The sequence below is a fragment of the Penicillium malachiteum genome, assembly GCF_028827825.1.
Source record: "Penicillium malachiteum strain IBT 17515 chromosome Unknown utg000002l:1.0-8849297.0:1.0-8852440.0, whole genome shotgun sequence".
NCBI classification, from domain to species: Eukaryota; Fungi; Ascomycota; class Eurotiomycetes; order Eurotiales; family Aspergillaceae; genus Penicillium; species Penicillium malachiteum.
In genome coordinates this window covers 6,296,583-6,324,460 of record NW_026643095.1, presented here as the reverse complement: position 1 = coordinate 6,324,460, position 27,878 = coordinate 6,296,583, and the positions used below count along the sequence as shown (strand labels likewise).

The window sequence follows — 27,878 nt, the reverse complement described above, 5'->3', positions numbered from 1 at the left end:
TACAAACCCAATATCATATTCGCGAAGCTGCACGAACTCGTATTCACTTAGTACTTTATATCTATCGAATAATAAGATGTTATTGTCTGAGGGATACTGTAAAAGTCTTCTACCTAGGTATTCGATTCAAAGTTCCAACGAGTCCCAATTGCCGAAAAACGAGATTTCCAAATCACAACCTCAAATTTCATACCGGCAAGTGCAGGAGCACACATCTGCCGACGATTGTTGGGTAATATTGAATGTCAGTGATCTTTTTGACAGGCCTTGGTTTTCCTACTCATAATTAGTACAGGGATTTGTTTATGATGTGACGAACTTTTTGAAGATTCATCCTGGTGGGCACCAGGCTATTCTCAATGCGGCAGGGAAAGAAGCGAGGTGAGCATTGGTGTTAACATATTCAAGAATATATCTCTCATGGAAATTTTCCGACGTGAACTTTTCAATATGCTTCATCCACCTGATGCACTTAAAGCCCTACCAGTCGAAGCTTGTCTAGGCCCAATCGATCCCACCACACTCCCATCACGGGACAAAGAAGAGCTATCCGAGGACGAAATTCAACGTCAGATTGCAAGAGATGAGATGCCGGGAGCTCATAATTTCTTTCTACTCCAGGAGTTCGAAGAATAGGGTGAACGAGTTCTCAGTGCGACAGCATAGGCATATTATCGCAGCGCAGCGGATGAGGAGAGAAGTGAGGACATAAACCCTAAAAAGCATTGCAAATATTATTCTGGACTAACAGCAATTAGCTTTTCATGAAAATAGGAACGCCTTCCAAGGATACTTCTTTCGACCTCGAATCCTACGTGGCGTGTCTGAGGGCACTACCGAAACCGAAATTGTCGGGATTCCATCAGCAATGCCATTGTTTATTTCTCCCACTGCTATGGCGAAATTAGGTCATCCACTTGGTGAGGTAAATATAACAAAGGCTGCTGGTCAAAATGGGTTAATTCAAATGGTAAGTTAAATTGAAGTCAATCCTTCATCATGAGTGTTGACATGAATCGATAGATTTCTTCGAACGCAAGCTGTGGACTGGAAGAATTCTTTGCTGCGAGCAAAGATACACAGAACCTGATGTTTCAGGTAAGATATTCTAGCCCTTGAGAATTAAGTGAACAAAATTCCTGATATACATCTAGCTTTACCTGAATAAAGACCGCTCGGAGTCCGGGAAGTTGATTCGAAAAGTAGAAAAACTCGGCGCGAAGGCAATTGTATTCACAGTTGACGTGGCTTGGGAGTCAAAAAAAACGCTCGAGATGCGATCCAAAGCAGTGACTGCTCCACCAAAGGAGGTCTCTGAAGAGGCCATTCCATCAAAAAGAGACCTGGGAGTCGCTCAGCAAATCGGAGGCTATCAGGACCGAAATCTTACATGGAATGATATATCCTTTATCAGAGTATGGACCACGTCTCCAGGGCTTTTTCCTTCCATTATTCCATGCGTTAACAATAGATCTTCGGGCAAATACGAAATTGCCGATTATTGTCAAAGGCGTTCAATGCCCCGAGGATGTCCAACTCTGTGTGGAGCAAGGGGTGAATGGAGTCATCATTGTAAGATGAATATACTCTCGATCCTTGGACTCCCTAACTCCACTAACCAAGACCTGTCTTAGTCAAATCACGGTGGCCGACAGGCAGATTATGCGCCAGCGCCAATTGATGTTCTATTTGAAATCAGAATCTTGCGACTCGATCTGTTTGACAAAATAGATATCATGATAGATGGTGGTATAAGATCCGGGGCAGATGTCGTTAAAGCTCTAGCAATGGGTGCTAAAGCTGTTGGAGTTGGTCGACCAGTTCTATACGCCAACGGAACCCATGGCCAAGAAGGAGTGAACCGTGTCATAGAAAGTGAGATCAACCCCTAGGATCAAATTCTGAAGCTAGATTCAAACCGAGATTGTGCTAATACCTTCATACTCCAGTCTTACAAGAGGAAATCATAAATACAATGCGAAATGTGCATGGCGATTGGAGGACTTAAAGCCTGAGATGGTAGGTCCTGCTGGGCCTTGGAGGGCTTTGCTGTCAAATACAACACATTCCAGATCTGAGAGATCTTAAGATGTGCCATACTAGTTTATATTAACAACCCTTAAAGAATTTAAAGAATTTGAGCACTCTTATCCGAACTTAGCTGAGGGAATAGCAGAAAGATGAAGCAACCTTCAACTTGAAATTATCTACTATTAGTATTAGTAAAATAAGTCGTATTAGAAACGCCTCGGTACTAGCTCTACTAATTATTCTACACAAAAATTCAACCTTTCAGTGTCAACTTGAACTTGAAGCTAGTCCACGCAGTAAAGTCCTAGGCTCCAGGGCTAAGGCATAATAATTGATGAGCTATCGAAGAAGTATTGAATACATAAACTTAAATATTGCCAGTGGTAAATGCCGCTGGTTAAAGTATGCAAATGTTGTTCCTATATGTGTAAATTTCCTCAGGCTGCTATGTACTAAAAGATCACTTGATACGCCCAGGGATCAATTTATACATATGACCAGATGGGCAATCCTCCATAATTCAATCCATTCTCTAGGGATGGGACAAATTCTTCCCTAAGCACTCATCTCACCGTCATTTGATTTGTAGGCTCGGTTTCTCACTTCCACGTGCTCTGTAAACTCTTTGCTGCAGCGCGCAGGGCTTAATCCCAACTCACTACCAGTTTGCTTCGCATTGCTAAACGATTCAGCCACATTATTCCGCGCAATCTTGATATCATCATAGTCAAAAACTATTGCTACTTCTTCGATAGAGAGTTCCTTGGTTTCAGGGAAGAAGAAGTAGATGAAAATGAGAAGGACAACGTCGACACCAATGTAAACACCATAGTACATCCATGAGATGGCATCCAGTGCAATGGGATTAACAAATTGATTGAATGTATTCCCCATTTGCTGAACACAGAGATAGATTGCCAATCCTTTGGCGCGGAGTCCAAATGGCATGATCTCGGCAACGTAGGAGTAATTCATTGTCGTCCAAGCGAAGTCGTAGAAGCCAAATAAAAGGAAGAGGAATGGGATGGCAGCCACACCAAGGCTACTTTTGCCTGTTTCTCTGAAACCGGCAGTGAAACCCATCACAAGACAGTAGCTCAATATCATACCAGTGGTTGAGATCAGGAAAATTGGTCTCCGACCGATCTTATCGGCGTATAAACCCGAAACCTCTGATATGATCAGGTTCCACGCAGCTAGACCTGCATTTATAGCAAGGATCTTCGAGGCTTCGGTAATCCCCACTGATTTCAGTACAGGTGACAGATAGCTATGTTTTGGTCAGTTCGCTGATCTGAGATACACAATGTGAACTCATCGAAAACTCACTATGAGACAATTCCATTGCCAACCCAGTTAACACCCATTGCCATGACAAGCGTGACCATGAGGCGCTTTCGGTTACCCTTGGTTTTGAGAAGATCCAGCTGGGGATTGATGTAAGATGAATTCTTTCAATGTAGGATAAGGTGGAAGGAATGACACACATAGGAAGTTTTGCTGCTCAACGCCTCCTCTTCCAATGCCCGCTCTATTTCTTGATATTCCCAGATAACAAGTGGATCCGATGTATCCCCATTGGCATGGTATCTCGCTAAAATAGTCAGAGCCTCAGTATTCTGCCCTTCTTGACTAAAAATCTGGGCGATTCGGGTGCTTTAAGAAGAATAAGCGCGACAACGATGGGGCCAAAAATGGACAGAAGGCACGGGAACCTCCAGCTCCAGTTGCTATTTACGCTGAGACCAATGACTAATGAGATATGTGAGTGTATGAATATGTGAAAGTGTTGCGAGAGCAATCAAGGACATACTGCACATAATGCCGCTCATCAAAGACCCAATGTAATAGCATCCATAATACATCGAACTCATGGGGGACCGAAGACGCGGGTGAGCGATTTCTTGGAGAAGAGCCGGGGCACCTGTCTTGCTCAGTGCGCCGCCAATTCCCATGATAACTCGGGCTAATAAGGTCAGCTAATGCTTTTCCATAGCAGAGTAGGAAGTTTTGACTCACAAACAAGAAATTCGTTGGCTGTAGTGCATAATCCATTCCAGATACCGCCGGCTACGATGAATATGCATCCGATCAAGATACAATACTTCCGTCCCATGTATTGCAGATCCAAGCAGCGGGAAATCCCATCACGATCCCAGGGATGAGAATTGCAGCAGAGATGATGCCAAGTCAATCTCCAGTTGGGGTATCAAAGTAATCGTTCCAATATGACATGGCTTGGAGACTTGTAAGTAGAGATTGATCATCTGTCCATAACTCAAATATTAGTCAGTCGCATCTGTTGAGAGGAGTAATTATCTTGAAGCCCAAATAGAACGGACACATCATGCAACCGAACGTATAGAAGACATTGCGTCTCAGAGACGGGTCTTTCCACCATGATGGATTGGTATTGTCTTGAAGAGGTTAGAACAGGTTCGCCACTAGGCATTCTGGAGACATTGCAGTGACTCGGAAACCCTCTACCTACTTTCAAAACGCGCAGAGGTAGGAACTTTACTGTCCTCAGACATCACGGAGGAAGAGGATTTCAAGGATGAGAGAGAAAATGGGGATCATGTTCGGGAGAAGCTGAGCCAGGCTCTCAGTTTATGAATCACCAACTAGACCTGGGGTAAGTGATGATGGTCCAAGCTTGACAAAGGAGACCTACGTACTCCAGATGTCGCCACCCCGTCTCTCTGACTCTCTCCACGTCTGGGGTATTGGAAATGAAGATTTCCACCTCGGTCATTGGTTATAATCTGGGGGAAATGTGGGTTAAGCGATGAGGCGAATGAGTTCAACCCCCGGTAGTAAAAAGTCATCAACGCCCAAAGGTTTGAAATTGCCGGCGCTAGTCTATCTGATTTTTCCTGAATCGCACTCGTATGACATTAGACGTGCTAGTCAAGGTTTATAGGGTGTCTCACTATTTTTTTGCAGATCAATGATGAAATATCCCGCTGCTAAGCATTGATCCTAAAATCGGCTAATACACCTGGAGTCAGGACCGGATAACCAGTCCCCTGACTAGTATATCTATTAGTCCTAATATCTGATCACTTTGAAAGTTCAAAGTCTCGTGCTATCGATTGGTTACTTTCTACCTTTCCTAGCAATAATGGGGTTCCCGACATCTATCCAAAAAAGCCTCGCGCAACCTTCGACTGCCTTCGGGTTCTGGCTGACGTACGTTATTGCCCTTTCTCGTGAAATTGTGGTCGTCGCCCAGATAGTTCGCTAGTAGTATGATTGACTAAATCAATAATACAGAGTTCCAAGCGCCGCAGTTGCAAAAACGATTCTCCATGGCACTGAACCTTCTACCAATTTCAGCTGGGTCCTAATCGACGCGGAACATGGACTGATATCTGATCATCATTACTATGAGGTGAGATATGATGGTATCGAGAGTCATATTTGTCTCTTTCAGATATTAACGAAGGACTAGTTAAACAATGCTCTCGCCTCTGAGGGCGCAAGTCCTATAAACAGAATTCCTTGTGCCGAGGAATGGATGATCAAGCGCGCCCTGGATGCCGGAGCCCATGGTATCATGACACCCATGTGCCATATTGAGGTATGCGAAAAACAATTATTTGTCTGAAATTTTTCAATTCCGAGTAATTGCTGACCGAGTCTCAATGTAACCTGAAGGCGGATGCTATCAATGTGGTGAAGTATTGCAGATATCCCCCTCTAGGAACGCGTGGATACGGGCCAAAGTGGGCGCCTCATACATTCCCGGGAGTGGCCGGTAGTGACTATGATGAAGGCATTCAGAGTGGCTTGACTGTTGCTGCGTGAATTGAATCTCGGGTGGCGTTGAAAATATCGAGAAGATAGCTTCTGTTGATGGCGTTGATGTGCTGTTCATCGGTCCTTTCGATCTGTCCAAGCAAATGAATGTCACTCGAGGTGGTGAGGAGAGTGCTTGCTGCTGCTCATTCTGCAGGAAAGACAACTGCCATCTTCTGTATGATTCCCAGAGAAAGACCCTCGCTATATTCGAAACAACTCGCTAACTTTTCTTTCTCTTCTAGGCACAGATGGTGACGATGCACGCCGAAGGGTTTCCCAAGGCTTTGACGTGGTCTCTGTAAATACTGATGTTAGTGTTTTGAAGAACGGAATGTTGGGTCATCTTCAGAAAGCCAAGAGTTCTAAACTGTCGGTGTGAGAATGTATTATTCAAAGGTGGAATAGATTATCAACCATTTTTTGTCTTGCTAGTTTTAAATATTACACATTTTATTAAGTCAGCTTACTCTTGAAAGAGTTCTGTATCTGTTTGATCTCAATTTTCTATTCCCTATTCTCAGAGAAAAGTCTCACTTACTAGAAGAAGCAAACATCACCGGCACACATGAACAGCATTCCAGATCTTAATTTAAATTTCAATGTTCAATGTTTGAAAAGTTTTTCTACATGGATCATACCTCCAAACCTGTTGGCATCGCTAAGGAATCGGAAGAACCACCTGGGCACGCGACCGTTTGCTGAATACTATTAGCAGCTCTCGAGGTTCCACTCAGACATAGTACCCGATTTACTGGCGCATCTTCGATTATTTACGTTGTAAGGAGATGTATCATTATTTCGTTTTATATTTAAAGTACCAAAAAGATGTACTTGCAAACAAAAATTCGATTTCTATTTGATTTATCTAGTACTGGCCGTGATGATGGTTCATAACTTGCAGGCATTTGGAAGAGTCTCCGTGGCATCATGATTTAATCGACGTAGGTATCTTCTGGCATATGAAGTCCGTCGTTGATCGAGGCGCCCTGAAGATGAAGTTAGTTATAGTACTAGTAATGTCTTGCATCTCTACTAGTTCGGGGAAATTACCATAGCTCTGCCTCCATCCACCAAAATATGACCCCCATTCATATATCCGCCTGCCTTGGAACTCAGCATGAGACAAGGGCCGACAATCTCCTCGGCATATCCAGCGCGACCTATATCTATTATCAGAATGATTCCTCATCCTTCAAATATCATCTCGTCATTTGATTTGGAAGATGTATGAACTTACCAGCAGTACATCTCTTGGCTGCTGAAACGGCAAACTTGTTCAGGGTGTCGTGGCTACTTGTGCTGTCTGTAGTGGTCATTTCACTTGGGAAGATTCCTGGAAGAATGCAGTTGACTCGAATTTTCATTCTAGTGATATACTCATATTAGTGGTGGTTGAAAGTCAATTTCCGATCATTATTCAAGACTCACGGGTGGAATCTTCCTGCGAGAAGCTTTGACAAATGCACCGCTGTCAAACATTAGTCAGAATAGAATTCTCAATGATTGGAATTCAGAGAAGAAAATACCGGCTGCCTGTCAAAGGAATTTTATTAGTATCAATAAGCCAGTGTTCCTTATCTATTGCTAGGAGTCGCATACCTTGGATACAGCGTATGTCATAGTTCCCATTGCTCTATTCAACAAGTTAGATACTTCGATCATATGTAGATATAGCACGCGTATAGACAGACCTTTGGTTGATAAGACCAGCAAGTGATGCGATGATAATCACGCTAGGCTCTGTAGATTTTCGCAACAGAGGAACGAACCCCACAGTAGTGAAATAGATACCGTTGATGTTCACTAACAGATTTTGAAATCAGTATGACATCCAAGATTAACTGATAAACATCAGTCTTCATCACATACCACTGTTGGTTGAATGGAAAGAGTCACTTCGCAGAAGTTAGAATTGAATGCCTGTTGTGTCGGAAAAATAGGTGGAAAATACTCATCAACGCTTTCCCACAAAGCCTTCTCCACCTCATCGGCTGTGACATATATGTCAGAATGGGTAGAATGATATAAAAGACTCGGATTGTCTCACAATTGTTTGGGTCCCACTGAGGATAGTCAATCTTTCCTGGAAGTCCGGCATTGTTGATAAGAACGTCGATCTGTTCCATAGTCAGTAAGGTCTAAAGCTGCGCCTTATGGTTGGAGATAGCATACATGGTCTTCTTTGCTTGAGATCTCCTTGATCAGTTGAGCACAACCATCCTTTGTGGAGACATCTCCTTGGATACTATAAAATATTAGCTTGTCTTTCTACACATTGCCCTGTGATCGGAAGTTACTCACGCAGTAACTGAGCCGCCAAGGGTAGATTTGGCATTTATTTCGGTTGAAGTATTCTGAAGGAGAGCTTCGCGGCGCCCAGTAATGTAAACCTTAGCACCATTGGTAGCAAATGCTTCGGCAATAGCTAAAAATGACCAAAAATCGTAAGTATATTATTCCTCACGTTGTCAAGATTGTATATTACCTTTGCCAAGACCAGAGCCTCCTCCAGTAATGACGACGACCTGCATTCCTAATATTAGAAGACTCTCATTTTGGGAATAGCGCAGTCATCACTCACCTTGCGCTCGACGCTAAAGAGTTGTGCGATTTGGAATGACATTTTGATTGATATTATCCGTGGTGGGTGGACGATGATTCCGAGTCGTGAGTTTGATGAAGTGAAATCCCGATAATCAAATGGTTTATGAAGTATCTCAAGAGTTTACTCGAATGTTGCAGTTTTATGCAGATGTCACAGCTTCCCCTCACTTGATTCAGTAACCTTGGAAGAAGGTTCCAGATTATGTCAGATTTTAGCGGCGGTGCAAATGTACTTGGAAGTGGTCCCAAGCTTAGAACCTTGGAAGCGTACATGGTTTAACCGCCGGGAGGATGCGCCCGCGGCTTCATCGCATCAAGTAGCTCATAACCCGGGGTCTCCACAACTCAGTAAACCCGCCATAGAATTGACTGGTAAAAATAAGCACGCGAATTTAGTAGTTTATTAGCCGGTAAAATTAGAATGAGAGTTCTTCAAGATTGTTATATAAATCAAAGGCATAAGAGAGAAGCGGGGTTGGACTATCAACACTTGGTCATTGATCCTTTTCCAACTTTCTTTCCTCCGATTTCCTCCATTTTAGTGGACTTGTGACATCATGGGCTCTCTTGATACTATAATTCCGACATATACGGTGATCCAAGCTGATGGACTATATCCCGTGAGAACCCCAATAGTAAACTCTCTAGTATTGAACAGGGCTAATGCAAACCTAGGATGATTCAATCGAACAAGCCATCTTCACGGTAAAAGATGGCGAGAAGCCATTCAAAGTGAACTATATACAGACAAACCTCTCTCCCGCAGGAGAACCTCTTTTCAAGCCCTGGTCAAGTATAGACCCAGAGCTGCGTGCCAAGGTCGATGGCATTACGATTTTGAAGCCAGACTTCACAGCGGCAGACCTCGAACTCTTCCCCAACTTGAAAGTGTATGTGAGCGGACAGATTTTCCATCTTTGTACTAGTCACAGGATATAAGGATTTGAGCGCTAACAGCGCCACAGGATTGTTAGGATGGGTGCGGGCTATGACCGTGTAGACCGAGTGGCACTGGCAAAAACAGGAGTGATACTCAGTAACCTTCCCGGTATGCATAAAGATGCATAAACATTCAAAGTTAAAGCGATATTAATTTGCCACTTCGGCTAGCCTATAACTGGCTCAGACTATGGAACAGGTGAGATCGCAGATCACGCAATCAGTCTGGCTCTAGCTCTGAGGCGGGGTATCATTCTTCACCACGACAGTCAACGATCAACCCCACCTAGCTTGTGGTCTCATATTGAAACACCATTGGTCTCTCGAATTCAAGGTGCCACTTTTGGAATTCTAGGTATCGGTCTCATCGGAACTGCCGTTGCGTTGCGGGCGAAAGCATTCGGGTGGAATGTTCTTGCGTATGATCCTTACGCGCCAAATGGGATCGAAAAGGCACTTGGGATTGAGCGGACGCGTGATATTCAAGAATTGTTTCGTCGGAGCTCCACACTCAGTATTCATTGTCCGGCAACCTCACAGACCATCAACCTTGTGGGATATGATCTTCTGCAACTGATGCCCTCGGGTTCCATTGTGGTTAATACCGCACGAGGAGAAGTTCTTGATTTGGATGCTGCGGAGCGTTGCCTAAAAGAGGGTAAGCTCACTGGTCTTGGACTAGATGTAGCCTCGAATGAACCTATTCCGGTCGAAGGGGTTATTCATCCTTTGTTTCAAGCATATCGCGACCAGGAAGAATGGTTAAGGGGTAGATTGGTGGTTTCTCTTCATACCGCTTATCACAGTCCGGAATGCCTGGATGATATTCGTATCAAGAGTGCCCAAGTGATGCGTGATGTGTTCATCAGTGGATTGAAGATGAACATAATTGCTCCTCATAATGTAAAATAAGCCCGATAGCCACTTAGAACAAATCTTTGAGCGAACTTGAAATCGCTAGAATCACCCGATGGTCCAATTTCTGCAGAACCACATTCAAAACACAATGATGCATGCAAGTGTCTCCATGTAGGCAATTTTTTAGACCCACTCCTGCACGTCGACTAGCGTACTCTATGGGGTGCACATGTGTGGTAGACTATTCTTTTCCAAGGATGCCCCAGTGGTCCATGGGTCTTTTACTACTGATTGATAACGGACTTCAAGCTTGGAATATCAGAGCTTTCTGTGAAAAACTGCAGCCACATTCATGGTATCCACGTGTTCGACCCACAGCCAAGCGATATACCATCATCCATGTGTGGAACTTGAAAGCGTTGTTTTTGTCTCAAGTGCTCCATAATGCAGCTCCACCAGTACCACGTTCCCTCCGACCTTGACGGTGAAAACGGACGTTATTGTACAATGTCGCTTTTCTATCCACAACGAGCTGGGTGTCAAATTTCTGTCTCTCCAATGTATGCTAGCTAGCGGAACTAGCATTTGAGTATGGAGACGTGGAAAACTTTGATTTCTTCGAGTTGCGGTGATGCCAGTGGTAGCCCAACCAATCGCACAATTCCCAAGATTTCCAAGACTTCCAAGACTTCCAAGACCTCCAAGCTTTTCGTAAGCTGTCAAAGTAATCCCGAGGCCGGCATATTTGACGCGTAGCGGCTGCAGCTCATTTCTAGTTCTAGAAATATCGCCCGGGCGCACGCTTTTCTTGGAGCTTGAACAGTCACCCCAATTATTATAATTATTATGAATGGGCAACTTGTATCCGAGTTCGACATGATTCAGGTCTAAATGTTCCTAGCTTGGGCAATAACCTGAATTCAAGTTAGTCGATTTCGGAGCATGATCGGAAACTGTCGGGCAATTCTTCAATTCATTTGTCATTTCTTCATATAAATGGCGCAGGTACTTGTCAAGGATTTCAGGGCCCCAGGGTCGGTTCCAGGTTAGGCCACAATCAGATAGGATCTATCCGTGGATATGCATAGATTAGTTTAGTTTCCTTCATGGATTCAGTCTCATTTCCGAAGTTAACAATGGGCTAACTGTTCAGATGTCCACCTGACCTTTTTAATTCGTATCGTTCCTTGATTATTTTTCAAACAACTCCACAATTAGTCCGGTAATTATCTGTGCCATTTAGAGCTAAGCAACGAAGGAAAAGCTTGAGTCTGACCAATCTACTTCGATGATTTTGATGAAGTGGAGAAGGGTATAAAGTGGATCCTCGCTACGAGCTCTCAGGGCACGCTAGATAAGATGAATGTACCCGAAAGTTGATCTGATTAGACTGATTAGACTGATTAGATCCCACGAGTCTCCATTTTCGGTGGAATAAGTGGACTTTTTATTGCGCGGCCTATGCTAACCCACGCTAGTAAGGAGGGTAAGAAAATTTCCACTCGATGGGGGTTTTCTTCGAATCATACGACAAATTGGAAGATCTGAGCGGCCCCGAATGCCCCCAGATGCTTTCCACGCGTCTCATTGAGGATAGTGTGTCCGGTTAGCGCGCCTTGAGTTCCAACATTGTCTCCCAAGCGGTGGATTCTTTTCGATTTTCTTCGGCCGGTGATGCCGATGTGGATAAACCTGATTTTATATAAGGACTAGGGTGCCCCTCTCCGGTTTGGCTTTAGGAAAATCTCTTCTGACATCTGGGTTCAGTTCCTTTTTCTTCTCCTTGGTTTCATTTATCAAATACTTTGAAAATGGCCCGGGAAATCCGACCCCTGCTGCGCAGGGCCAGAACGGTCTTTAGCCGTCTGCGCGAGAAGCGAGAGACTACCACTTCTTTCGAGGAGGGTAACGTTGAGCAAAGCACTGTTCAAGAGACCAAGGGTGAACAACCTGCTCCCAATGCCGATGGAGAACAATCAGAGTCAGATGGAGAGCATATCGATGCCCATGATCAACATGGTATCCGTGATGTGGAGGCCATTACCATGACTTGGTCCAGAAACACCCTGATCTTTGTCTTCATTAAGTAAGTTTCAACCTGTTGCTTTTCATCATTATTGGCTCAATCCATAAGAGATTGGACTCCAATTCGTGCATTCAGAGCTAATACTCTGCTACAGCATGTGGTTCTTGTACTTTGTGAACGCTTTCCAGTCATCTGTCTACGACAGTTTGAGTTCCTACGTCGCTAGTTCCTTCTCGCAACACTCCCTCTCCGGTGTTCCTTCTGCTATGGCTGATGCTTTCGCCGCTGCGACCTACCTTCCTGTGGGTAAGATGATGGATGTCTGGGGTCGTGCTGAAGGTTTCCTCTTCATGACTATTTGTGCCACCCTTGGTCTGATTCTCATGGCCTCTTGTAATTCGTTCCCCATCTACTGTGCTGCGAACGTGAGTATTACCTGATTCCTTATTGATCTCGTCTGAGTGAATGAAATCATCGCTGACTTTATTTCCTATGTTAGGTATTCTACTACGTTGGTTTCTACGGTATGGAGTACTGTGTGGACGTTATCACTGCCGATTCATCCACCCTGAAGAACCGAGGTTTGGCGTACGCCTTCACCTCCTCCCCCTACATCATCACCGCCTTTGCTGGACCCAAGGTCGCCGATGAGTTTTACTACCGAGTTGGCTGGCGATGGGGATTCGGTGCCTGGGCTATCATTTTCCCAGTCGTTGCTGCTCCCCTCTACATTGTCCTGAAGCTCAACCTTAAGAAGGCAGAGAAGGAAGGTCACCGTATGAAGGAGCCAAGCGGTCGCACTTTCATGCAGAGCGTCTGGTTCTGGGTTAATGAGTTCGATTGTTAGTATTCCCTTCCCTTTCCGTCCCTAAGTTGCTGAGATGAACGTGGTTCTAATTTTTCTTTTTTCCTCACAGTGGTTGGTGTTATTATTTTCACCATCGGTCTCGTCCTGTTTGAACTGCCTTTCGATATTGCCTCTGAGGCTCCCAATGGCTGGGGAACTGGCTACATTATCGCCATGCTGGTTGTCGGATTCTCCATGCTGTTCTTCTTCGCTATCTGGGAGACCTGGGTTGCACCAACTCCTCTGTTCGACTACCGCCTCCTTACCAACCGAACCGTTCTCGGCGCCTGTCTTCTGGACGCCACATACCAGATCTCCTACTACTGCTGGTACAACTACTACCAGAACTTCCTCCAGGTTGTCAACGATATGTCTATCACAACCTCTGGTTACGTTATGAACATCTTCGACATTGTCTCCGGTGTGCTCTTGCTCCTTGTTGGTTACATTATCCGCCGAACCGGTCGCTTCCGCTGGACCTTGTATATTTCCGTCCCTCTGTACGTGTTCACTCAGGGATTGATGATCTACTTCCGAAAGCCCAACTCCAGCGTTGGATACCAGATCATGTGTCAAATTTTCATCTCCATCGGTGGATCTATTTTCATCATCGTTGAACAACTTGGTATTCTTGCCGCCGTCGACCACCAGCACGTTGCTACTGCTTTGGCCCTGCTGAATGTCATCGGTACCATCGGTGACTCTGCTGGATACACCATTTGCACTGCCATCTGGACCAACACCTTCAAGAAGGCCCTCGCTCATTATCTTCCCGAGGATGCTATGGGAGACCTTGACTCAATCTACAACAGTGTTGACGTCCAGATTTCCTACGCTCCTGGAACCGCCATCCGAACTGCTATCCAGCACGCTTACGCCTACTCCGAGGTCCGACTTCTTGCAGCTGGTCTGGGTATCATGTCCTTGGCATTTGTTTGGATGTTCATGATCAAGGACATTGATCTGAACAAGGTCAAGCAGACCAAGGGTATGGTCTTCTAGATTATGGGCTATGTCGAGTCCGCATGGGAAAATGTATTCATGCAGTGTAATAAACTAGAATTTGGGTGATGGTTTGGGTATATATGGGAATGGTGAACGAATTTTGTACAATGACGGGGCCTCTGGACTGCATTGAATCTACGAAATTTGTGGTTTTGAGATTTTACTTGAGTATATCAAGATGTAATGCGATTATAACGTGAACGAAAAGTTTTACGATACATTAATAGAATGGTATTTTTTATTTATTTTCAGGCCTTTTCCCTGACTCAATTTACTAGCTAGAGTGGTCATATTTTGAGGTGTGATTTTCTTATAAAAGTCATCGGACTTAGCTAGATGGATGACTTCGAGCAATGTTCCAAGATTGGAGCCTCAGACGACTAACGCCGTAAGTTCAACTGCTGAAAACCATATTAAATTCCATGCATGATGTTGGGATCTCAGTCTCGTCTACGGAGTGATCTCAGAATCTTCCAAACGTAGATTGTCGCCGCATACCCGAGTCTCTGCACGGTAATCTCCAATCCAATTTCTCTGTATCACTCTCGTGCACGGAAATTGCAAAAAAGACTGACTTATCAGGCAAAGCAGCTTGGAGCTGTTTAAGAATCTTCTTTGTCTTTGAGGCTCGCTGTGGGCTCGCCGTAAGAGACGTACCATCTCCCTGAGCCGAACCCTATATATGGTGCTGTATTAGGAAAGACCTTGAGATGTTTCATCGGTGCTGAGAACTGCATTGTCTCTATGTATTTATCATCTCTGAGGTGGTTGATGTTATGCGAACTTCAGTCTTCCAATGATGGACAGCCCGTTGTTTCAAAACACAAGCGAGGTGAAATATTTCCCTCTGTGTTAAGAGGCTCTGTGTCGGTTTTCCAGTCGGGACAAGTTTGGAGCTTCCATGATGGATCATCCATTGTAAGACCAAGACCCAGGTTCAAACATCTTGTCACTATGTAGGTAGGATGAGAATCAATCACACATGCCTTTACATGGTAGTCCACATTGCATATGTCACATCGATTTTCAGAAGACCAGATCTCAGGCTTATTCACGGTCTGGTCTCCTGGCAGAACATTTAAATCCACCCAAGGGCGAATAACCTTGGAAACTCGCATATGCTGACAGATTAGGAGCGATTCAATAGAAGACAGGCCTTTATGCCGGTATTTATCGTTTAGGCGATGTAATTCTTCCCAACTATCGACCTCTGCCAGTGGCATCATTATATCCTGCATCCTGACATAAAGACCAAGAGGCTTGGGACGGATTTTAGCCTCTACTGAAAATAACCGGAGGCTTTCCGAATCATCCAAATCGTCTTCCTCATAGCTGCGCACTTGAGTATGGCTTAAAGTGTCGGTGCTGATTCCTGCCGACGGACCGTAGTAAAACCTCCTCATAGCAAGTTTGATCTGAAGGAAAGAGAGGCGGCATAACTCAAAATCAATTCCCGAGTGGGCATACATCACAAAAGGGTGACTGAACCATTTTTCAGACTTCACACAAGGGAGCTGACTGGTTTGTTGCTCGCGTCCACCACCAAGTCCAAAGCTTTCGGATCCATCAAACTGATGAAGGACCTTGCAAACATCGCACGCAAAGTATGGGGAATATCTCGCTCCAAACGAGTCAAGAACGCCATTTTATTACATCTGGGCCTCGGATTTCTGGTTTTCCAAAAATTTGGCATGATGGTACGAAGTCGATGGTTGCATAGAGAGAAGCAGATCATGTCAATGGGTTCAAGAAAATCCGATATACATTGTATCATCTCGGTTGGGAGTTCAGCGAGGATCAAAGAATCGGTGGAGAGATCAATCTTTTTATTAGATGTGTTCGTCTGGTGGAAAGACTCAGGTCTGAGTCGACTTTTGAGCGAATCCATGATTAGGATTTGGAACACGCTCAGGTGATGTTTTTGTGCCCAGCTGCTTGTTCGAATGTAGGAGGGGTGTAGTAGCAGACCTGAAGTGAAGGAAAGTAAAGTATTCAAAGGTTGAGAATTCCTTAAAATATTTGAATGACTTCACACTCTTCTAAGCCGCCGTGAGAAAGATATGTACTAGGCCCGTTTTGCTTTTGGCTTCGCTTCGACCCGTGGAAGTTAACATTTCCATGACATTCCAAGGTTGTGTCTCCGAGTTCTAATGTAGACTTTAGTAAAATCTTAGAAGAGTCATTCCACTACAGATTTTCAGGGTTGCTCCGCTACATAGAAAGACAGAAGCTCGAGGGGCATGATGGAGGAAAATAAATGTACAAGGAAGTAACTGACACTCCAGATGCTAGAGACGAATCACCTCGAATTTCAAGTTTGCTTTTACTGAACTAGGTAAAGTCATAGATCTTTGTACTACTCTTTAGCCCTAGAGGTCCTAGGGCTGCACCTTTCTCCAACTTGGAAGTCTTACAATTGAAAAGAAGGCAAGCGCAGGTTGAGTCTTTAACAATATTATTGTTATTCCCATACTAGTACGAGTTGACATCCATCACCATAATCCATAAAAGCTACCCACAGCAGCCAACCACCATCACCATGAAGATTACCCTGCCATGAGGAAGCTCCTCTCCCCTCTGCCGCTGGTTGTCCTCCATGTTACTCGTAAGTGAGAGCAATGTGAAGTGAATTTGAGGAGAAAGTGACATGTACGCGATCTACCACTTCAAATGCTCATATCACCTTTCCACAACTGCTACAACGCCCATTGCTACTGGTAGATTCTTATTCCTGAAATTTAGCGGAACATTGTCAAAAACGTTTGAGACCTTCATCACTCATTGCCACACCAAACACTGAGACCTCTGTCACTCAATTATCACTCACTGCCACTTCAAACATCTGACCGCCGTTACTGATTCCCTACATGAATACAGAAAGTGGCGTTGAAGAAGAGCCTTCGCCTGAGCTGTGCGATATTGAAAACAAATACTCTCATTTTACTCCCCACCCCGAAGCCGATGAGAGTTCAGACCAAATGGAAGACCGCGTACATCGGGATATTGAGGTGCAGTTTTTGGACATCTATGCAATTGAAAGAGAATGCTTACAACCATGTCATGACTATGTAGCTTTTCTCAAGCAATATTACCTCGGCCGCTGCTATCAAGACTCTGCCGCCTCTCGGCCCGGATGGGCTACATCACTTCTTGCCAGAAGAGCTCGAGGAGTTGATGCAGGGAGAAGACAGCAGTATGTATCCCCTGGCTTTTCTGCACATGTATCTATCATTGTGATCGGGGCTAATGTTTTGAGTATAGAGAGCTCCGACCACGCGGTCCCTGGCCTAGACACGGCCAGAAAGTTTATTGCGGCGATCTTTGCGACGCCGACTTTTCTGAAAAACACCATAGAACTGTGCTGCTGGTGAAAAAAATTTGCTCAAAGAAAAAGAAAAAGGAACATGACCCTGAAAAAGGCCTCGCCTTAGGGGCAATGTTAGCCTCCAGAGCGGAGGTTGCAGAGCTCGGCAGAGAGCTCCGACAGGAGATGTCGGAGGACATAGGCCAGCTTAGAAAGCAGCTAGAGGGGCTATATAGAGCCGACGAGCGGCATAATGGTGTTTTTGAACCGGCTAAGAATGTGGCTGGGGGTTCGGTGTCCAATAGTTCAAGCCACAAAGGCCATCGAGACTAGTTGAAGCACTTGAGTTTTGTGACTGCTGCCCAGGTGCCAAGGTGGCCCTGGTATTCTTGTATTCTTAGACAAAAAAAAAGAAAGAAAAGAAATCCAGCAAGATCAGGGATCGAACCCAGGACCTTCAAAATCAGAAATGCGTGAATAGCCTCAACAGCCTCACTTGATACATTCATCCTCAACACAGAATCATTTCTATCTCCCTCGATTATTTTTATTTTGAGGATCTGAAAAGTGGAATAGGAAGAAAAAAGCCAGAAGTATAATAGGGAAAAATATCAAAAATTCAGAAAAAGCATTATTCCCTGGCCGAAGCCAGATACCCTCCCACCCGCCGGTAAAGTCTCTGCCACTGAAAATGGGTCCAGCGTCCGCATTTCAGTACCTTTGTCCCCCAAACGGGTCGCCGCCCGATAGACTAGCAGAGCAGAGTGGTTACAGGGGGAGCTTTTTACTCAAATATAAGGGAGAATTTGTGACCATTTCGTGTTAGCGTCTCCTCCCCACATACTAAACTGCAATAGTTAATTGAACATTAACCCTAAGATTTCAAAACATGTACTGTATCCTGAGTAGTGAAAGAGGTCTATCTAAGGTCTACCTCAATGAAGCCAGGAGGCGTATGAGGCGTATGTGGTTTTTGCCAGTGCTGGACTTTTGACCATCTACCAAGTAGGATGTTGGATGTATTTTCCAGTGCCTGGTTGCCTACTCCTCTGTGTAAACGAGTAACTACATGAGTACCTACCCTCATACTCACCATTCTACCAGTAGTTCCCTAGTAGCTTCAACTTCACGCCCTGCTGTACATTTGGATACTTCCACTTATTTCTGGAATTTGAATTTCAATGATTGCATTGAATGCATAGTACCAGTGCATATAGGCGTTAAAGAGAGCTAGAAAAAACATATCATATGTACCGTGGACAAAGTCTTGATCATCAACATCATCAAACTCCATGCCCACTCAGCATCCAAAACCCCATGAAAACGATCCAAATGCACTCACTCGCAAACAAAAAAAAATAAAGAGAAGAGAATGGGCACTTCCAAGCATGTCATGCTTCAAGTCTCTAAAGGTTCAGCCCAGTCAATTCAAAAATGAGACGCCAGGAATAAACAGCACAGAGTACCCCCGAGAACGAACTGTATCAAAATTTCTTTAGATGAGCTTAGTCGGCCCCGCCGATTTTCTTGTATGTCTTCCGTTTTCGTGACAAAAGGGAGAAAGTGCAGCTGAAAAATCCATTCAACGCATCTGTTTGAACAACTTAATACATTCAGAGAGTGATAAGCTGGCTTTAGCCACCTCTCTCGCCAAAATCCCTCGCCCAGTCTTCGTATTTGCGGAGTCCATCTGGGGAAACACTAGGTCGAATGGAGAAGAGACTTGATTCAAAGTCTTGGAATTTGATAGGTCGAATTTGATCCATCGGTGTGTGGAGGAGAGCCTCGCCAAGATTGCGAAGAGGACCCATCGCTGCATCCTTGGCGAGAGCTGTTATATCTGAGCCGGAGAACCCTATTGAAATTGTTAGCTAGAATGATCAATCTATAATATGATTAGGATGTCAAGGCCTACCTTCTGTTACATGGACCAGAACTTCGGTATCCGAATCACTGAGCTCATGATGCTGATGGCTGAGAAGCTTGCGCAATTGTTGTTCACGCACGTGATGTTCCGGCAAAGGAATATACTGTCTACGAACGAAACGACGACGTGCAGCTTCGTCAATATCCCACGGCATGTTTGTCGCAGCCAGAACGAGCACGCGACTCGCATCGCCCTCTTTCTTATCTCGGGCAGACTGCTCACGACCTGCAGCGGCACGCTGAAGATCTGACCATTGGATCAAAAACTCAGTCTTAGATCGACGAGATGCTTCATGCTCTGAACCGGAGGAACGTGCAGACAACAGCGAATCAATCTCGTCCACGAAGATAATTGAAGGGGCGAGAACCTTGGCCAGCCCGAATAAGGCACGTACGAGCTTTTCGCTCTCGCCGTGCCATTTTGAGGTCAGGCTAGATGATGAGACGGAAAAGAATGTGGACTTGGACTCGGTGGCAACGGCCCGTGCAAGCATGGTTTTACCGGTTCCTGGAGGGCCAAATAGCAGCATACCACGTGCAGGCTCACGAAGGCCAGAGAAAAGATCAGGGCGTAAGAATGGGTACACGACCGCTTCTTTAAGAGCTTTCTTCGCCCCCTCCAGTCCGGCAATATCATCCCAATGAACTTCATCACCACGTACGACAATATCGTTCAAGATCTGACGTGCTGACTGCAGATCGACTCCTTTGGGTAGCTTATTCAGAATGTTCACAATATCATGATTATCATCGTCGGCTTCGTCCTCGGCTTCATCTTCTGTCGAATGTTGCCCCGAAGACTCTTGGTCGCTTGACGGCGGCGTCTCACGTCGCTTAGCAGGAACTTGTTTTCGGCGGGTTGCACTGCTACCATTCGCAGCCGAGATCGTCATCCGATTCATACCTCTTTGCACATCATCGCTTCCTGATGATGGTGAGATATAAGCTGACTTTCCGACCTTGGTTGTCCGTGGCGCCGATTTTGTACGTGGTGTACTTCTCGATGAATTTGGATTACGATCATCTCGCGGTGTGGCCGATCGAGAGTTACCTTCGGATCTAGTAACCGGGGTGACACGAGGTGGAGGCTGAAGGGAAGATCTCAAACCAGCAGGCTTCGGTTTGACAGAAGGTTTAGGTACAGGAGAGGGAGGAGAGGTAAAGTCCTTCGGATCCGGCATGACCGCTGGCCTCGATGAATGTGGACGAGGGCTTTCGGGTGCCACAGGCTGGCGGACAAGCCGCGGAGTTGACCGAGTCGGCGACGGCTGATGAGGTTCCCGCCAATTGGCAGCCGGAATCCTATCTGTAGCGGAGTCTTTCCGTGGTAGCTGATGTCGACCTGGCAAAGGCTCGTCTCCCGAACTAGTCCTTGGCTCGGCGTTGGCGGCACTCCGAGACGAAGCTATAGCAGCCGCATCGCTGAAAGTCTTATCGCCAGATGCAGACCGGAATGTGCTGCCCCATGCCAGGCCAGCTGCTTTGGAAGCGGCCGGCCGCGATTCCTTCTTCTTACTACTCACTTTGGTCTTTTTCTTGCCATCAGTGCTGCGCAATGTCGTCAACATCGGCTTCCGTCTCTCCGGACTGGAGCCACGCGACTTCTCCTTTTCAGACGAATTCGAGTTCATCCTCATGGCAGGCGAGCCGGCCGGCGACAGGCCCACTGGATGAGCGGAATCTTCGGGAAACGAGATTGGATCGGAGTGGTGCTTTGGCGGTGGAGGAGGTCGTCCAGGGATAGCAGCTGGTTTGGAAAGATCGGTATAGCCCACTGCTGGGATCGTACCGTCGCCGATCCACCCTGTGATGTTGTTTGTTGGTTGCTGAGTAGTGTTAACAGAGTGTCTACCCTTTATGAGTGTCGCAGGGCCCTTTTCGTTGCCGTTTGCTTCAGCCGTCTCTTTCCGACTTTCGCGCAGAGCGGATAGCAGGTCGACTCGTTCACGGCATTGAACCTCCAAGGCTCGGATGGAATCTTGTAGTGCCTTCTCGGTTTCGGATTTGGGGGTGTAAGTAGAGGATACTCGGCGAGCATTGTGGTGATAGATAGTCTCGAGGGCGGATCTCCAGGATCGCAATGCTTCCTCTTCATTGTTCTGATGTCATGAGCGAATTGCATCCCAATATCCCCGACCGGGAGCCGCAGGAAGCTTACCTGGCCCTCAAAATAGACTGCAGTGGAGCATAGTAGATAGCACTCATCATACGTCTTCTGCATGGAAGACGCGGGCCGTGGGCGCATCATTGGGAATACACAAGCCCGCACCCATTTCACAACTGGTTGTGGTGGGGAGAAATGGAAGGCGATGATCTCCCGTTGTGAGGGGAGGAATTTTCGCGTGACGTCGTCGGGTTCGGCAGTTACTGCATGCGGCAACCCTCCAACTATATAGATCTCAAATGCAGGGACTATGAGGGTATCAGATTTTAATTTGAGAGTGGTAATAATTGGATGAAAGATATTAATTCAAAACCTACACCGTACTGGCCGGTGGCTTCATGGATTACGAGTAAGTGTGGAGTATAGCACCATCATAATGCACGTGAGCTACCACTATACTCGGATTCAAGTACTTTCGAGTACTCTACTATGACCTACTCTATCTTATTATTACATTATAGTAGAGTACTATACTACTACTATTAGTAGACTACTTCTGTAGTAATGATCAAATCGGATATCACGTCTAGATTCCACGTTCTATGGGTACAAATCAATCATAATCCAAGTAGATGCAGAGATCACCCCCAAACCAAAAACAAACCAGGCATGTTTCCAACGCCAATAGAGGAAAACATTGAGCACATCAGACAGGGAGGTCAAGAAGAGAAGTTCACCTCCAAATGGTGAATACATGAGATGAAACAAAATAATGGTTTCCCAAATAAAACACTCCCCTCCTACCTTACTTATCTGTACATTGCATCGCTTTTGGTGAATATCAGTTCCAAATATGCCAAATATGCATGAAGATGGACCCTGGGCTTTGGTTAATTGAATTGTTAGGGATTTTTTTTCTTCTTTTCCATGTTCTTTTTCTGATTTTGAAGCCCCAGATCCACCATTATCAATGGCTGGGCACTGCCCATCACCATGTAAAAAATAAAAATCAACCCAGAAGATAAACCCGTGACCACCTCAGGAGATCGTAGTTAAAACAAAAGAATAGGAAAATGGCGAAAAGGTGTTGTGTGGGGCGATCACAACACAGGTATCACGAAAAAAACATTAAGGATCATCCGAAGAGAGGCTGAGAGTCCGGGCAAATGGAGTATTGTTTACTCCAGGTTCTTCTGGGCATTCTTGAAGTAGGCCTTGGCCATTTCATAAGAAGTCCTAGTGGGGGGTAAGTATTGGTATCAAGGAAAGGGAAGGAGAAATCAGGAGATAAAAGAGTATACTCACCAGCAGATAGCGGTGCTGGGCATGGTAGCAATGATACGCGGACGCATACCGCGAACGAAGCCGGCCCATCCAAACTGGCGCTTGATGATGGAGGCAGCGTTGAAGAGGCCCTTGGCAGAGCGGATTTCCTCATTACTGGCGAGACCGCGAGTCTGGAGAAGAGTCTTGACAACATCCAGAGGAGTAGTAAGACCGGCGGCGACAGCACCGGCAAGACCACCAGCAATGCAGTGAGTCATGGGATCATACTCGCCCTTAGGGTTCATAACCTTGGAAAGGGACTCGTAGGCGACAAACTGGGTGGCAGTGAAGGGGACAGTCATGCAAAGAGTGGTGGGGTAAGAGACATAAAAGGCCTGGAGACCCTCGGTGCGGTAGAGGGTCTTAGCACACTGAGCCAGAGACTTGTGAACAGAGCCATGAACCTGCATACGTTGCTTGATGACTATTTTGCAAGATAAGTCAGTTACCTTGAATCCCCTCGACCTTTGAATTTCCACTTTTCCTCTTCTTGTTTTTGTTTTTCTGTGTTTGTTTTTCCCGGGGAGCTCACTTACCATCGAAAGGGTTCATAAGAGCGTCGCTGGCAATTGTAGCGGCGGAACCACTGAGAGCTGTATGCAAACTCCGTCAGTCATCTGATTTCCATATCTGCCTACTTCCAACCTCCAACAACCGAATAGCACTCACCAGCAGCGACGGGGTGGTGTCCATCGTCAACGTTGCCACCAGCCAAGTCCTTGACCACCTCATAAGTACCGAAATAAACAGCGTGAGCGGGACCTATAGCGAAAAAAATAAAATAAACATGTCAGCCGCCAGTTCTTCCGAGATTGCTAGTCATTTCCCCGGGTTATCAAAAACGCACCAGCACCAATAATGACACTCGATACGCCCTTCCACAGAGTGCGCAAGCCCTCAGCGCGGTAGATGGTAGAAAAAGCGTTGCTGATACCGGTGTACAGTCCACCGCTCGACGGGTGCAAGATTTGCATACGAGTCTAAGAGAGCAAAAAAATTGTCAGCAACCCAAGCCAACACAAGGAAAAAATGACATCCTCATGAATGTGTTACATACCTTCATAAGGTCGACAGGGTACATGACGGAGTGCTCCTGTTATTCTAATTAGCCAAAATTCTCCACCCAAGCTACGATCTAGCCACAATCGATCTGAAGGGTATTCGAATCCCACGTACAGCAATTCCGGCAAAGGCACCAGCGAGCATGGAGGGGCCGAGACCATAGTTCGCAGGCAGGGCTTCATAACTAAAAGACAAAAAAGTCAGCTTGCTATTCAACTCCGGAATGAGTGTTGGGGGTTGGGGATGCGCGTATCTCGGTTGCCGGGACGCAAAATGAGACCGGCTTCACCGGAGTGCGGCATCAAGGAATTGGGGTGAATAAAGCAAATCAACGCAATGAAACACAATTTGACACATGTGCCAGGCTCAATCGACTATGAAGAACAAAGTGCGAGGGGTTCTGATGCTGCGCAACTCGCCATCACGCTGGCTGGAGAAGAAATCATCACCAAACCTGCGGAGAAATCACTTACTCAAATTCCTGCCCGGAGACCTCATCGGCGGACGCCATGGAGCTCGGATAGCTCGACGCACAGTCGAGATGATTCAAGAAAGGTTATGGATGGATATGAATGGGTGGTAGAGCGTTGGTGGAAAGGAAGTTGTGGTGACAGAGGTGTGTGAAGAGACAAGAGTGGATGTTTGTGAAGACGCAGTAAAATACAAGTTCGCCGCGGAGTCTAACAGGAACCAGGGGGGGGTCCGTATTGATGCGACCACGACCGTATAATATGATCGTATCGATAAAGGGAATCTGAGAATCTCTGGGGAAACCTGGAGAGAAGATGAGAAAAAAAAATTATGAAGATTAGGGAACGGAATTCCCAGTCCCCGGAGCTAAGGCAATTATTATCAAGGACCGACCATCGCCGGATTCCACAGCCTCCGACCCATTCTTGGTTAAGGAGATCTCCGAGCCCACGATACTATTTACAAGGATTTTCATTTTCTTTCAATGCTTCAATTTTAACAACTTGGAACAGATTATTGCCAAATGGAATCTATGAAGGTATAACTCCTATTCTTCTTCTTTTTTCTAATGTTCAAGCATCTAACATCTCCTATTCAAAGCCCTTTGTGTCTTCTTGTGCACCCAGAGACCCATCCGATGACGGAGCTTACCTAAAAAATCTGTATTGTATGTATCAATACAAATCTCGGCTGCCCTGAAGAAGATCCAAATAGTGGTACTTACTGACTCGTATAAAAAGAGCAGACACGGGAAGTACCGCCCCTGTATCATGGCTTGTAAGAGTTATCAATCTGATAAGCCCCTGGGATTGCCATTTTCATTTAGATTATGCCCTGTGATCGGGAACTAGTGCCAGGATATTACAGTGCAGAGCCGAAGTGGATCGCGAGGAAAAAGGCTTCGAGAAGGTCAAGAAGTCCATTTGGATCCATTATGATGATCCCCGGATCTACTATGGGCAAATTCAAACAGCCTACGGAGTCACCTAACAAGTATCTAAAGGGAATACCCAATCTATCTCACCGGAGTCCATGGACTTCTGATCAAAGAAAAAAAGAAAAAGAAAAAATCACTAACCCCTTTATACGGTGCATTAGCACCAGGACCCAGGTGATAAGGAGGCTCTCAGTACTCTGTGAGGGTTCTAAGGACCACGCGACTCTTCCGTCTGCCCTGCCGAGGTCCGGGTGGGCTTAAACCCGGCCTAATTTTTTCATAGTCTAATGGTAGAAGTTATACGGAGGTCGGTCCGGAAAGTTCTCGCCAGAAATTATAATTTCTTTTTCTTGATATATTACCGGCCCTGTATGTCAGGTGTATAGCCTGCTGTATATTGGATGTATTGCCGTGTTACGTACTAGGCTAAATATTGCTTATAACACCCGTGGACACGTAGATCTTTATCTTTTACCCCGCCTACAGTCCGTACACCCCTTCACACTTTTATCCCACCTACACAGCTACACTTTTGTCCCACCTATACAGCTACAATGAAGACCAATATTGCGCAACGTGCTGTCATTGTATACCTAAGGGCCCAAGGACATGCCCCTAAGGAGATCAGTGAATTTATGAATATTCCACGGCGTACTATAGGAGACATATGGAACCGTGCACTCGAACGAGGTTTTCAGCCGAATCAGCGACCATTCAATATATCAGATGAAATGTTAGCTGATAAAGCACGTTCTGGGCGTCCATCTAAGCAAACAGATGAGCTTAAAACCACACTTGGGGCGAAAATCCGTGTAGACCGCTATGGGCGTGAGAAAACATGTGAACAGCTAGCTGCAGAGCTACGCAGTGAATCAGGTTAGTTATTCTAAGATTTGATATTTTATTTAGTGTGTTATTTAATATGTTATTTAGTATAATATTTGATGTGTTACTTGGTGTGTTATTTGATATGTTATCTCATATGTTACTTGATATGTTATTTCCTCTAATATTTCTTCTATAATTAGGGATTAATATATCAAAAACAACAGTTTGGCATGTACTACGAAAAATTGGCCTACGAAAAACAAAGCCTACACGTAAGCCTGGGCTTGCCGCTGAGCAGAAAAAACAACGTCTTGAATGGTGTTTAAAACACGCCCATTGGACTATAGAAGACTGGAAGAATGTGATTTGGACTGATGAAACTGCGGTTGTTTTATTACACCGTCGGGGTGGATATCGTGTATGGCGTACTTCTAGTGAGCGGTTCGTCCGAAGCTGTATTCGAGAACGTTGGAAGGGGGCCTCTGAGTTCATGTTTTGGGGTGCTTTTTCTTATGATCAGAAGGGCCCCTGTCATTGTTGGGTACCTGAAACTACAGCCCAAAAGCGTGAAGCAGAACACCAAATCGCCGAATGGAATACTGAATTAGAGCCTATTATGCGTGCAGAATGGGAGCTTAATTCAGGTATACAGCGATTAGGGCTACGCAATAAGCCTGGAAGACAACCTCAGTGGAGATGGACTCAGAAGAATGGAAAGCTTGCACGCAATTCGAAAGGTGGAATCGATTGGTACCGATACAACACCGTGATTTTAGCCCCAAAACTACTTCCATTCGCCCAAGAATGTGCTCGAATTCGAACGAAAACAATAGTTCAAGAGGATAAAGCACCAGCCCATTCACATCACTACCAACAGCGAATATTTGATATAATGGGGGTCCAACGAATGATCTGGCCTGGAAATTCGCCTGATCTAAATATGATTGAACCTGCATGGCCTTGGATGAAGAGATACACTACGCGAAAAGGAGCACCTAAATCGCGTAAAGAAGGGATTAAAGTATGGGAGGCTGCGTGGCGTGATCTACCACAGGCGCAAATTCAAGCTTGGATTGAACGTATACCATGGCATATACAGCAAGTCATTAGACTAGAAGGGGGCAACGAATACGGTGAGGGGCGTGATAAATTAGGTGAAGTAGCCCCTAGCGGGTTAGGTGATAACGCCTATAACAGCGGCAGCGGCAACGACAGCGACAGCGACAGCGACAGCGACAGCGATATATGGGAAGATATGTGAATATTTACTGTTTCAAGCTGTTATTATATTTCAGTACTATATATTTCCGTTTTATATACATCTTGATTACGCGATATATTTCAATATTTACTGTATATAGCCTAGTGTGAGAAAAAGAAATTATAATTTCTGGCGAGAACTTTCCGGACCGACCTCCGTAGTGGAGTATGTTCTCCAACCCAGAGCAAAAAAGCCCAAAATTTGAATAGTACATTCAATGTGAAAGGTACTAGTAATTAAAATCAAATATTGAAATACTGCTAAGCGTAAGGGAGTATGTCTGTTTGATTCGGGTGGAACTACTAAAAAGGGAATACTGGGTATCCAGCAAGGAGCCAGAAAAACTTCGGCTTTGCTCTGCCGATTGTCGGCTAATATGAATGGAACCCATGGAGTAATGGAGAGCGAATGTACGGAGTACACATGTGCTGCTCGTATTTCTTTGTTGAAGATAGCCTATGAAGAGACTAGACTTTTTTCTTCTTTTTTTGTCTCATTCAAGTTGCACTTACGCATCGCATTACTAAGTAGTAAGGCCGAGACCC

At 45.4% G+C, this 27,878-nt stretch overlaps 11 protein-coding genes across 11 annotated transcripts; 6 read left to right on the top strand and 5 right to left on the bottom strand.

Moving 5' to 3' along the window:
- Positions 1-76: 76 nt before the first annotated feature.
- N7483_005332 (uncharacterized protein) lies at positions 77-1,892 on the top strand (the record flags this gene model as incomplete). Its single annotated transcript, XM_057088769.1, has 9 exons — positions 77-244; positions 296-381; positions 479-568; positions 625-700; positions 752-970; positions 1,024-1,098; positions 1,155-1,349; positions 1,417-1,572; positions 1,635-1,892. 9 exons carry the CDS (start codon positions 77-79, stop codon positions 1,890-1,892), a joined length of 1,323 nt encoding a protein of 440 aa, XP_056948598.1.
- A 694-nt stretch (positions 1,893-2,586) lies between these two features.
- N7483_005331 (uncharacterized protein) lies at positions 2,587-4,147 on the bottom strand (the record flags this gene model as incomplete). Its single annotated transcript, XM_057088768.1, has 5 exons — positions 2,587-3,301; positions 3,361-3,458; positions 3,519-3,625; positions 3,845-3,997; positions 4,051-4,147. The coding sequence occupies 5 exons, from the start codon at positions 4,145-4,147 to the stop codon at positions 2,587-2,589; spliced, it is 1,170 nt and encodes a 389-aa protein (XP_056948597.1).
- Positions 4,148-5,155: 1,008 nt separating this feature from the next.
- N7483_005330 (uncharacterized protein) lies at positions 5,156-5,841 on the top strand (the record flags this gene model as incomplete). The annotated part of the gene is made up of 4 exons (XM_057088767.1): positions 5,156-5,223; positions 5,308-5,425; positions 5,486-5,614; positions 5,674-5,841. 4 exons carry the CDS (start codon positions 5,156-5,158, stop codon positions 5,839-5,841), a joined length of 483 nt encoding a protein of 160 aa, XP_056948596.1.
- Positions 5,842-5,940: 99 nt separating this feature from the next.
- Positions 5,941-6,214, top strand: N7483_005329 (Phosphoenolpyruvate/pyruvate domain-containing protein; the record flags this gene model as incomplete). Its single annotated transcript, XM_057088766.1, has 2 exons — positions 5,941-6,010; positions 6,078-6,214. The coding sequence occupies 2 exons, from the start codon at positions 5,941-5,943 to the stop codon at positions 6,212-6,214; spliced, it is 207 nt and encodes a 68-aa protein (XP_056948595.1).
- Positions 6,215-6,767: 553 nt separating this feature from the next.
- On the bottom strand, positions 6,768-8,458 carry N7483_005328 (SDR family NAD(P)-dependent oxidoreductase; the record flags this gene model as incomplete). Its single annotated transcript, XM_057088765.1, has 14 exons — positions 6,768-6,821; positions 6,886-6,995; positions 7,073-7,200; positions 7,264-7,303; positions 7,362-7,368; positions 7,435-7,468; positions 7,527-7,638; positions 7,705-7,730; positions 7,787-7,826; positions 7,883-7,952; positions 8,008-8,080; positions 8,137-8,260; positions 8,321-8,360; positions 8,417-8,458. The coding sequence occupies 14 exons, from the start codon at positions 8,456-8,458 to the stop codon at positions 6,768-6,770; spliced, it is 900 nt and encodes a 299-aa protein (XP_056948594.1).
- A 538-nt stretch (positions 8,459-8,996) lies between these two features.
- Positions 8,997-10,290, top strand: N7483_005327 (C-terminal-binding protein; the record flags this gene model as incomplete). Its single annotated transcript, XM_057088764.1, has 4 exons — positions 8,997-9,059; positions 9,115-9,329; positions 9,405-9,487; positions 9,566-10,290. The coding sequence occupies 4 exons, from the start codon at positions 8,997-8,999 to the stop codon at positions 10,288-10,290; spliced, it is 1,086 nt and encodes a 361-aa protein (XP_056948593.1).
- A 1,757-nt stretch (positions 10,291-12,047) lies between these two features.
- N7483_005326 (uncharacterized protein) lies at positions 12,048-14,111 on the top strand (the record flags this gene model as incomplete). The annotated part of the gene is made up of 4 exons (XM_057088763.1): positions 12,048-12,322; positions 12,417-12,687; positions 12,762-13,104; positions 13,180-14,111. 4 exons carry the CDS (start codon positions 12,048-12,050, stop codon positions 14,109-14,111), a joined length of 1,821 nt encoding a protein of 606 aa, XP_056948592.1.
- A 788-nt stretch (positions 14,112-14,899) lies between these two features.
- Positions 14,900-15,517, bottom strand: N7483_005325 (uncharacterized protein; the record flags this gene model as incomplete). Its single annotated transcript, XM_057088762.1, has 1 exon — positions 14,900-15,517. One exon carries the CDS (start codon positions 15,515-15,517, stop codon positions 14,900-14,902), a length of 618 nt encoding a protein of 205 aa, XP_056948591.1.
- Positions 15,518-16,981: 1,464 nt separating this feature from the next.
- On the top strand, positions 16,982-17,485 carry N7483_005324 (uncharacterized protein; the record flags this gene model as incomplete). The annotated part of the gene is made up of 3 exons (XM_057088761.1): positions 16,982-17,122; positions 17,187-17,307; positions 17,376-17,485. The coding sequence occupies 3 exons, from the start codon at positions 16,982-16,984 to the stop codon at positions 17,483-17,485; spliced, it is 372 nt and encodes a 123-aa protein (XP_056948590.1).
- Positions 17,486-19,052: 1,567 nt separating this feature from the next.
- On the bottom strand, positions 19,053-21,754 carry N7483_005323 (uncharacterized protein; the record flags this gene model as incomplete). Its single annotated transcript, XM_057088760.1, has 3 exons — positions 19,053-19,273; positions 19,334-21,443; positions 21,503-21,754. Coding segments are annotated over 3 exons (2,583 nt in total), but the record flags the coding sequence as incomplete, so codon positions are not given.
- An 872-nt stretch (positions 21,755-22,626) lies between these two features.
- On the bottom strand, positions 22,627-24,347 carry mrsA (putative mitochondrial carrier protein; the record flags this gene model as incomplete). Its single annotated transcript, XM_057088759.1, has 8 exons — positions 22,627-22,684; positions 22,754-23,198; positions 23,311-23,367; positions 23,444-23,536; positions 23,622-23,754; positions 23,832-23,867; positions 23,951-24,020; positions 24,310-24,347. The coding sequence occupies 8 exons, from the start codon at positions 24,345-24,347 to the stop codon at positions 22,627-22,629; spliced, it is 930 nt and encodes a 309-aa protein (XP_056948588.1).
- Positions 24,348-27,878: the final 3,531 nt, after the last annotated feature.